The sequence below is a fragment of the Myotis davidii genome, unplaced genomic scaffold (genome assembly GCF_000327345.1).
Source record: "Myotis davidii unplaced genomic scaffold, ASM32734v1 scaffold174, whole genome shotgun sequence".
In the NCBI taxonomy this organism is placed as follows: Eukaryota; Metazoa; Chordata; class Mammalia; order Chiroptera; family Vespertilionidae; genus Myotis; species Myotis davidii.
In genome coordinates, this window is record NW_006289087.1 from 5121227 (window position 1) to 5131329 (window position 10103).

Genomic DNA, 10103 nt, shown 5'->3' on the forward strand with positions numbered 1-10103 from the left:
GGAGTAACCTAACTGTTTCTGTCCCTTGAACATTCTATTCCAGTTCCAATGAGATAGATACGGAGTTCCCTAAGGACATGTACATGCCAGGATGAAGTCTGGGGCTTGACTACCGCCACAGTGTCTTGTCAACCCATGACACTTACAGGGGTTCTCAACCTGTGGGTCGCGACCCCTTTGGCGGTCGAGCGACCCTTTCACAGGGGTCGCCTAAGACCCTCCTGCATATCAGATATTTACATGACGATTCATAACAGTAGCAACATGACAGTTACGAAGTAGCAACGAAAATAATGTTATGGTTGGGTCACAACATGAGGAGCTGTATTTAAAGGGCCGGAAGGTTGAGAACCACTGCATGATATATTGATTTGACTCTTCCAAGTGCTCCCACTGTATCCTTAGCTCACCCCTGTGGTAGAAGCTTATTACTGGCACAGGATCCTGGAGTGACCTGTCCAACATCGCCCTGCACTTCCCAGTCCTAGAGCTGGGGGCTGGGGGCTGGATTTCTAGTTGAAAACGCCAATGCCTGTCCTGTTTCCTCCCGCGATCTTCTCCTCCGAGCGTACCCAAGGCGAGCAGTGAAACAAACAAGCAGATTTCCCACTGACAATGAATTCTCAAACAGCCAGTGTGGAACAACAGGTGAAATGTGGCTAAAAAAAAAAAAAGTATGTCCATTCCCAGATCAGGCAACAATCAAGAACACAGGGAATCCCAGTAATTTCTCATCTGAAAAGTTAGAAGAATATCTTGTTTGGAAAGTGAATCAGATCATTCTGTAGTTCATTTTATAATGAATTATAGATTGTTTGTGCTCCTTTTAAATTCTCACATTTTCCATTCAGAAAAGCAGGGAGCACATTTTATTTTTTTTTACAATGGTGATGTGATTTAGTTTAGAGTAAGACATATATTTCTTATGTGTTTAGTATTTTTTTGTTTTGGCAGTGGATATACTGTGCAACCACCACACCCCACAAAATATAAGACACTTCCATCACCAGGAATAACATCTCCAGGGTGTCTTGCTTAATGTTTCACTATTCAAGCTCTGTGTTAAGGAAGGGAGACAAAATGTGCTGTGTAGACTGGTCTGCTCTTGATGTGTTGATAAAGGCTTGTGGAACAGGTGCCTATTTAATTTAAAAATATGACTCTTTCAACTCCATCCTCTCCCACCTTCTACCTAAACCCTGGTTAGGCACCTCTTTATAATACAGTTCTCTTTGAAAGAGCCTACCCTATTTTCATCTGGCAGCATATGACTCACCCTTATGACGCCAGAGTATCAAATAGTGCCTAGCACTTAATCAGTGTTTTTGAATGAAATTCTTAAAATCATGCTTGATTTGGCAGAATGAATGTGTTCCAGACAAATGGGACCTTTATTTTCTAGTTTATCTGCGCAGCCATCCTGTCATTCATCATTTTTTACTGGACTTTTTTTTTTATTCATTGATGGGACATTTACTATACTATGCATGTAAGTTTCATGCCAGTGGTGAGATCCCAGTGCCCATGAGGATGGTACTACCAAGTTGTTACTTGTTGGGAGGTTTTACATACATATCATATCATCTTATGTAAAATCTTTTGAGATTTTATTTTTATTATTGCATTTCATAGATGGTGAGAGGGGCAAATATAACTTAAGTAACGTGCCCAAGTGTCATATTTGTAGTATGATTCCAGTATATTTACAAAAATTCTTAAATAATCCACATATATTGCCTATGTAATGTATAATACCTTAAGGAATAATGTACAATATCTTAAGGAATATGTGAACTGGAAAGAATATGCCTGGATTTGTTAACCAACCTGGAATTCCTGATGTATTTAACTCTCATATTGACTACTGCTTTTAGGCACCAATTGGGTAATTTATCTCTTTGTTAACAATTATTAATAATTTATAATTAAAGTTAATTTCTGGGGTTTTGGAGGAAGTATATTTAAAGAGTGAACTAAACAAATTTTAAAATTATGTCCTTGATAATTAGCGTATTGAACAATACTATCTAACTTGATGTGGCTTTGCTTTTAAAAAACATTAAACTGTTGATTCGGTACCTTTGTTTCTATAGTTTCATTCCAAAACTGCATAGTGAAAAATATTCATTTTTAAATAACGACTCTTTTTTATTGTCTTTAATTTCATGTTGTCAGGTTTGTTTGAGTCAAGTTTCTGTTTCAACAATTAGAAATCAAAGCAATGGCCGGTATGATTTTGGGCATATGACTCATTGATCTTGCTATAGCTTCTTAGCATCCATATTTATGGAAACCTTTAAACCACCTTCAATAGTATGCCCTTACCTGACACACTTATTAACTAACCACTTAGAGCAGTGGTCGGCAAACTGCGGCTCGCGAGCCACATACGGCTCTTTGGCCCCTTGAGTGTGGCTCTTCCACAAAATATCACACGGGCGCGCACGTACAGAGTGAAGTTGATTTACAACTTTAAGTAAAGTTTATTAAGTTAATTTTAGGGAACGTTGTGGAGTGAAAGAAGATGTAGAGTCGAGGACTGAGAAAGGTATGTTGAGATGGTTTGGACATAGAGGATGAACGGAAGGAGATAGACGAAACAAGTATCCAAGACGAGTGTGGATGGGAGAGTTGGAAGGGGTCGACCTCAGCGAACGTACCTCCATCAGATTGAGGACGTTTTTAGCAAAGGCCAGCTTAGGAGAAGTTCCCTAATTAAGTTAATAACAATGTACCTACCTATATAGTTTAAGTTTAAAAAATGTGGCTCTCAAAAGAAATTTCAATCGTTTTACTGTTGATATTTGGCTCTGTTGACTAATGAGTTTGCCGACCACTGACATAGAGTGTCTCGTTAATGTGGCAGAAGTTTTGAAACCTGGGTTGCTAAATTTTTAGTCAAGTCATATTTTTCCTTAGCTCTTTGTTCATTAATTTGGTCATTCATTAGTTTGCTCACCCAACAGTTTTTGTTTTTTTTTCACATCTATGATTTGTCAAGCATTGTGTATGCGCTGCCTCATAGGTGGTAGGTCCAGTTGGATCACAAGATGTTTGTTTATAGGTTCTCATTAAAATGAAAAGACAAAGTTGAAAGTTATTATTGGGAACTTGTGAGTGTCTGAAATTATGAACTACAGAGAGTCTATAAAGCTGGAGTCAGCAAACCATGGCCTTCCATCACCTGGTTTGTAACTAAATTTAATTAGAGCACAGCCACACCCATTCGCTCACGTATGGCCTGAGGTATTTTCCCCTTAAGATGGTGAAGGTTGATAGTTTTGACAGAAACCCACTAACCTGCAGGGCCTAAAAGGTTTACCATCAGGCCCTTTACGGAAAAGTGTGCCTACCCCTGCTATAGATGGTAGAAATTGTGCAATCTACAATTAGAATATGTTGATTCCCTAAGTACTTCTAGGACACTTCCATCTTATATCCTCTTCTGTGGACCTTTCTTAAAATGTTTCACTCTGCAATATCTTGTTAAGGAAGGAGACAGAATGTGCTGGATGGACTGATCTGCTCTTGCTATGTTCATACTGACTTGTGGGACTGGTGACTATTTAATTTTAAAATGTGACTCTTTCAACTCCTTTTTTCCTCTACCACCTTCTACCTAAATCCTGGTTAGGCACCTCATTGATCTTGCTATAGCGTCTTAGCATCCATATGTATGGAAACCCTTAAACCACCTTCAATAGTATGCCCTTACCTGAGACATTCACTTAACTAAATCCTGAGTATCTTGTTAATGTGATTGTTCATGATCTTCATATTTGAATTACCTGTCATGTTTAAGAAATAGAATCAGAGTCCTAGGCCCTCTGTCACATCAGCTGATCTAGAATCTGCCAGAGTTGGTTCCAGAAGGGACCAGTGTAATTTCTAAACATTCCCAAAGAATACAGATGTCTGTCCTTGCCGGCTAGTGGATCATTTCCTCACTGATGACACAGTTCAACGGTTTCTGTTTATTTTTATTAAAATAATAATTTAAAAGGGCCAACAGACTTTCAGATGAACTCTAAGGAAAATGATGGGCCATTTTAGAACAGCGAAGTTCCCGTTGAATTTGAACATAGTTTCTGTGTCCCTGGGTTCTGAGATTTGTGTGGTGTGAATATATGCCTTGCGCCTGATTAAACTCTTTTCACATATATTATAAACCTTAAAGGGCCCATCAGGCTCTCCGTCTCCCTGGCCTGTCCTGGTGGGGACTGCAGGGTGTGTGGGGAGCAGAGGCTGTGTGTGGGGGGGACTGAGAAAGTTCTCTCTGTTTCCATCCCAGAAAGCTGGCCCTAGGCAAAGCCAGGGGTAGACGAAAGCTCAGCTTCCGAGGCAGAAGTAACTTCTCCATAGTCCCCCAGAAAAGACGTACAATTCCTGAGACCTTTCATTGCCGACAGGCTCACTCCTTGACCTAACTCCTGTGTTTAATCACAGAACTTCTACAAGAAAAAGGAGCTTAACACGAGTCAGTATATTTAAAACTCTCATACCTTGGAGAGGAACATTCAATCGCTTTTAAACATTCCTTTGTCATAACTATTAATGATGGTCGGATGTAGACCGAGCTGTCAGCGGTCACACGCCAGGTTAACATGGCTCATGCTGACTGTTTTGTTGATCCCCTTTTCTTTCTGGAACAACCCAGGCATTTCAGCCGGACGATGGAAGAACTGGTGCACGACCTGGTGTCGGCCCTGGAGGAGAGCTCGGAGCAGGCCCGTGGCGGCTTTGCGGAGACGGGGGACCACGCCCGCAGCCTGTCCTGCCCCCTGAAACGCCAGGCCCGGAAAAGGAGAGGCAGGAAGCGCAGGTCCTACAACGCGCATCACCCCTGGGAGGCCGGCCACGGCCTGAGCGAGGGCTCCGACTCCAGCTTGGAGGAGCCGGGCAAGGACTACAGGGAGAACCCCGCCAGCCATAAGCAAGATCACAGCGACTCCGACGACCAGATGCTGGTGGCCAAGCGCAGGCCGGCGTCCGCCCTGAACAGCAGCGTGCGGGGCAAGCGGCCGCTGTGGCACGAGGCGGACTTGGCCTTGGACGGCCTGGGCAGCCGCAGCCTGCGGCGCCGGAGGAAGGTGAAGCGCATGGCCCTGGACCTGCCGCAGGACGCCTGCAAGCGCCCCATGACCCAGCCCCCCGACGGCTGCAGGGACCAGGACATGGACCAGGACCGGGCGTACCAGTACCCGGAGTTTGCCAAAAGCAAAGTCAGGAAGCGGAAACTGAGGGTCCCCAGGCAGGGACCCAAAACCCACGACGAAGGCGTGGTTTTAGACAGCGAGGAGCTGAGCCAGACCAAGGACAAGATGGAATACGAAGAGCAGAAGGTGTCCGACGAGCTCATGAGTGAAAGGTGGCTTTCCTGTTTGCTACATAGGAGGGCGGGTGGGTATGGTGTTGTGGTTGGATGTGTTTTGTATTTTAATTAATTCTCTTTTTTTAGAATAATGATAATTTATAATAATGGTAGTGACATTCCTGTTAAACCCTGGTCATAGTTCCTTATAATTTATGATGTTCAGCCCGAAGCAGAATTGCTTCTTTGATTTTACATGGCCTTTTGATTGTGTCGTAATGACTGAATTTTCAGCTACAAAGAGAAAAGGGAATAGATTTTCAGTGGGAAAGGATGTACATTTGGATAATAGCACATTGGTAATTCTTAGGATTGGGTTTAAAATTACTTAATTATAGAGTTTTAGTATTGGTTCTCTTTAGTTTCACAATTTATCAGTTTATTCTTTTTTTTTTAAGATTTTTTTTGTTTTGCTGCTGCTGTTGTTTTGTTTTGGTGGGTTTTTTTAGAGAGAGAGGAAGAGAGCGAAACATCCATAGGCTGCCTCCTGCCTGCACACCCCCTACCGGGAAGCCAGCCCGAAGCCAGGGCATGTGCCCTGACTGGGAATCAAACCGGCGACCTTTCAGTGCACAGGACGACGCCCAACCACCTGAGCCGCACTGGCCAGGGCTGTCAGTTTATTCTGATTACTGAGGATCAAGGGTTAATAGCACTTCAACCGTGTGGCTTGGAATTTGCTAGGAATTCTGACCACTTGTGAATTGTAAAGCCCACCTCACTGTCTGGAACCCTTGAACTTGTCATTAGACAAAGGAGAAAAGCAGTGATCCTCTGATGGTTAGTCTAAAGCAAGCATGTCAAACCCAAAGGCTAACATGGGCCAAATAAAGAAGGCCTGTGGCCCATGGGCTGCGAGTTTGACATCCTTGGTCTAAACCAGTGGTCGGCAAACTGCGGCTCACGAGCCACATGCGGCTCTTTGGCCCCTGGAGTGTGGCTCTTCCACAAAATACTGACTTCTGCGCACGGGCCAGGAAGTTTCAATCGCATTGTATGTGTGCGCCCGCACGTGGTATTTTGTGGAAGAGCCACACGCAAGGGTCCAAAGAGCCGCATGTGGCTCGCCAGCTGCAGTTTGCCAACCACTGGTCTAAACCATCCGTTCTGGACAGCAGGTAAAGCACAGTGCTAAGTCCTGTTTTAACAGCATCCAAAGGTAAGTGGTCGTTTTTCTGTGACAGAACTAATGCTACTTGCAGGAAATGAGAAAGTATTGACACTGTTCACCCTTCAGTTGTGTCCTTAAAACAAAAGGCGGGTTTGTGATGCAGAAAAAACATTCCTTACTGATGGTCTGGGCAAGAGTATTTGATTTTTTAATTTGTAGGACTAGCATTTTTATCATGTGGATTGTGAGCTATGGAATATATATTAGTACTGTATTAGCATGTATATAATATACATTTGTCTGTAAATATGATTATGATTGCAGATATGAGTAGGACCTGGTAAAACTTTATAGAATGGGCCTTTTATTACAGATGGTTTGCCATGTGTATGCAGTTTTTCTAAAGAAGTAAAAATTACTTTAAAAAATGTTTCAGGAAGACTGAGAAATTTACAGCATCTGCTTTTCTTCCAAGGAAGTTGTCACTTTTATGCCAGAGTGGGAATTATTTGTATGCTTTGTATGTCAGCATTGGGCCTCTGTGACTGGGGGGCACTTAGCTTGACTTGAGAGTAATTATCTTGCTCACTGGCTGGGAGGGAGGGTGTGTGGCAGAGGAGATAAATACTCGGTTCTGGATTATTCATAGATTGCTGGCTTTCTGGATTGATTGTGCAAACCCCTCCTTTTATTGATGTCCGCCTTCTATTGACAGACATCTACCCTGGGAGAGAAATGAGATGAAACTCTCTTTCTTTTCATTGTAAAAAGCATGTGAGTTCCTAAGATGTGATAAGGCCACCCAGCCATTCACAGTCAAGGCACACATTTTCATGGAGGATGTTCCCCCTCTTGAATAAATTAAAACAATTTTTTTCTTTTAATTTAAACTTTCTTCAATAACTGTTTTCTTGTAACTTAAAAGCTAGTTTTTTTTGAAACTACTTCCAAAGTTTTTCAAGCTGTGTGTGTCCTTGGAATGAATTTATAAATAAGAATTGAGCCCGGCCAGTGTGTCTCAGTGGTTTAGCATCGACCCATGAACCAGGATTCTATCTCTCTCTCCCTTTCCCTTCCTCTCTGAAATCAATAAGAATATATTTTAAAGAGAGAGAGAAAGAAGAGTATATATGTATGTAAATAAGAAACCATGCATTTGATGCTCTTAGAAAGTCTTATTTTCTTTCATTAAAACTTGTACAGCACAGGGAGCTCTATAGATTCTCTTAATTTGAAGAAAGTTAGAGGGAAAGATACCAATTCAGAGTTCCTTGGGAAAATGTGTCATATATATATACATATATATATATGTATATATGTGAACCTCTGTCATCATGTGACTTGTTTTGTATGTTTTTTAAACTATAGTATCCCATAAGCATTGCTGCTATTGGGACAAACAGTGACAGTTGATTCGGGTCATTTGAATGTCCACTGTCTGTTGTAATTTGTATGTTCATTTTGACTCTGTCATATGCTCAAACTTCAGTGGAAGTCATGAGCACCTGTTATTTTTGCCTGCTCCCTCCTTTACGTTGGAAATATTCCTTTTTGCTCAGTGTTTGCTCAGAGGGACCTTAACTTTGATGTCAGGAATTATTTCCATTGCCAACTTTTTTCTTCCTTGCCAAGTAGGAGAGTTGTGTTGTGAACTCTTCAGTGATGCCTTCTGAGGCTATTTGCAGATGTGGTTGGGAAAAGTCATTTCAGCCCGGGCCCTTGCATGTCAGGTGCTGGGGGGAGGCTCGGGCTGCCTTTGAGTGAGACTTGCGCGTTCTGTTGAGCACTGGTGTCTGGCTCAGGCCGAATCACAAGGCGTGAGAAGGCAGTGGTGAGCATTTGATGAAAGCAGATAATAAAACACATCCATTATGTCAGCACCTCGTTGCAGTCACATCTGGCTTACTGACAGGGTCCCATTAGATTCCTGGGGTTTTATGTGCCAAAAATAATATGGCCTGTTGTGAATGGAACCAGGATAGTTGCAGTTGGATATTTTAAAAAACCATCTCGTTTCCTTTCAGATCTTTGTCAGGCTCCATCCAGTTCCACCCCTGAGCTGCCTCGTCTCTTTAAAATGTTACAACGGGGAGATCAATTGTCCTTTTGATCTTTTTTTTCTCTCTTCCCTCCTTGCAGCGACTCCAGCAGCCTCAGCAGCACGGATGCTGGCCTGTTTACCAACGATGAGGGCAGGCAAGGTACTGAAATGTCATTTTTTCTCTGGGGAAACATCATTATTGTAAAGTTTCACTTCTTACTAGTTATTTCGTAAGATGACGACTGCAATCCTTTTACCTTACACACACTACTGAGTGGAGTAGGGTTGGGTTGTTCTCTTGCGTGCGAGGAGAGCATCCTGTCTTCATGACCTGAAGTAATTGCTTATCCCCAAAAGCGAGGATGTGGAGCTAACGGTATTACGGGAGGCTTATCTTCCTTGAGAAGGCCCTACAGTCTTTCCGTTGTGTCTCTTGTAGCAAGTTCACAAGACACTGGTCTCCACTCTCCTGACTCAAATGTATTTCGGTCTGTTTAAGCATTTCTGAAGTTGGATGTGCAAGTCATCTGTCATTTTGATTCAGCTGTGACATTCAGGCGTCCTGTCTAGTTTGTGATTAGACAATTTTCATAAGCTCAATATTGTAACCTGTTCAACAGTAATGTTTCACCACTTAGATGGTTTTTATTTTTGAAACTTCCTGGAGCTATTCCTACTTTAGCACGGCCTTATTGTGAAACTACCTGTTCTGGAAGGAAAACATCAGCAGGTGTACATGCCAATACTTAATCAGGAATGTTAACTTCATTTCCTGAGAGTCTTTAGAGGAAATTAGTAAGTTCCAAGGAAAACAACGAAATTTATTGCTTTAAATTATTATTACATAATCGTGGTTTGCTTACTTATGAACCATTAGTCCTGGATAAATAGATATATAACTGTTTTAAAGACCATAAATGTTTTAAATGTGAGATTCTGCTGAAATATGGTAGGGCCTTGGGGCTAAGATATACCTAAATTATTATTAAAATACATGTCTCCCCAAAGTTATATTACAAATGTTGACTTTGGTAATGAAATGAAATTAAAAACTTTTTAAAGTAACATTTTGATAAGCCTACCAATCTTTGAAAAACATTGAGTGGCTTAGAATACTATGCTACTATTTATTGTCTTTTTATACATCTCTCTATTGTTCTTAAAACACACACATACACAAAATACTGTTGATTCACACCTTTGGCACATTTCAAATTGAATTTTACATTGATCCATCATTATCCTCATGGATGTTCTCGAATATACTGTGAATAGTGTTGTGTTTTATAGATACATCGCTGTAGTCATTTGTAGTTGTATTGTAAACTGTGGTATTGTCACTTCTCATTTAAAATCAACTTTTTCACAACCATTTCTTAATGAACTTAATTAGATGAATTTCACTTAGTCACATCTGTTCATGATTGTTTCCCCTTTTACACTCCATAGAAACCATGAAATTAAGCTAATATACACCATTATCTGCTGCAAAGAACAAACTCTGCAGTCTTACATCTTTTCATTCCCAGCAGGCGATTAAGGCTTGTTTTTCCTTAACGTGGGAAGGGTAGTCATTGCCT

The 10103-nt window shown here is 41.5% G+C and overlaps 1 protein-coding gene across 1 annotated transcript in view; it reads left to right on the forward strand.

The window, feature by feature from the left end:
- The first annotated feature begins 4604 nt into the window (after positions 1–4604).
- The window catches only part of GPATCH2 (G-patch domain containing 2), a 79148-nt gene continuing 73649 nt past the window's right edge, over positions 4605–10103 (forward strand). The window contains exons 1-2 of the mRNA XM_006761340.2: positions 4605–5368; positions 8622–8683. Of these exons, the coding sequence (XP_006761403.1) occupies positions 4605–5368; positions 8622–8683 (826 nt within the window). The remainder of the gene's footprint in view (positions 5369–8621; positions 8684–10103) is intronic.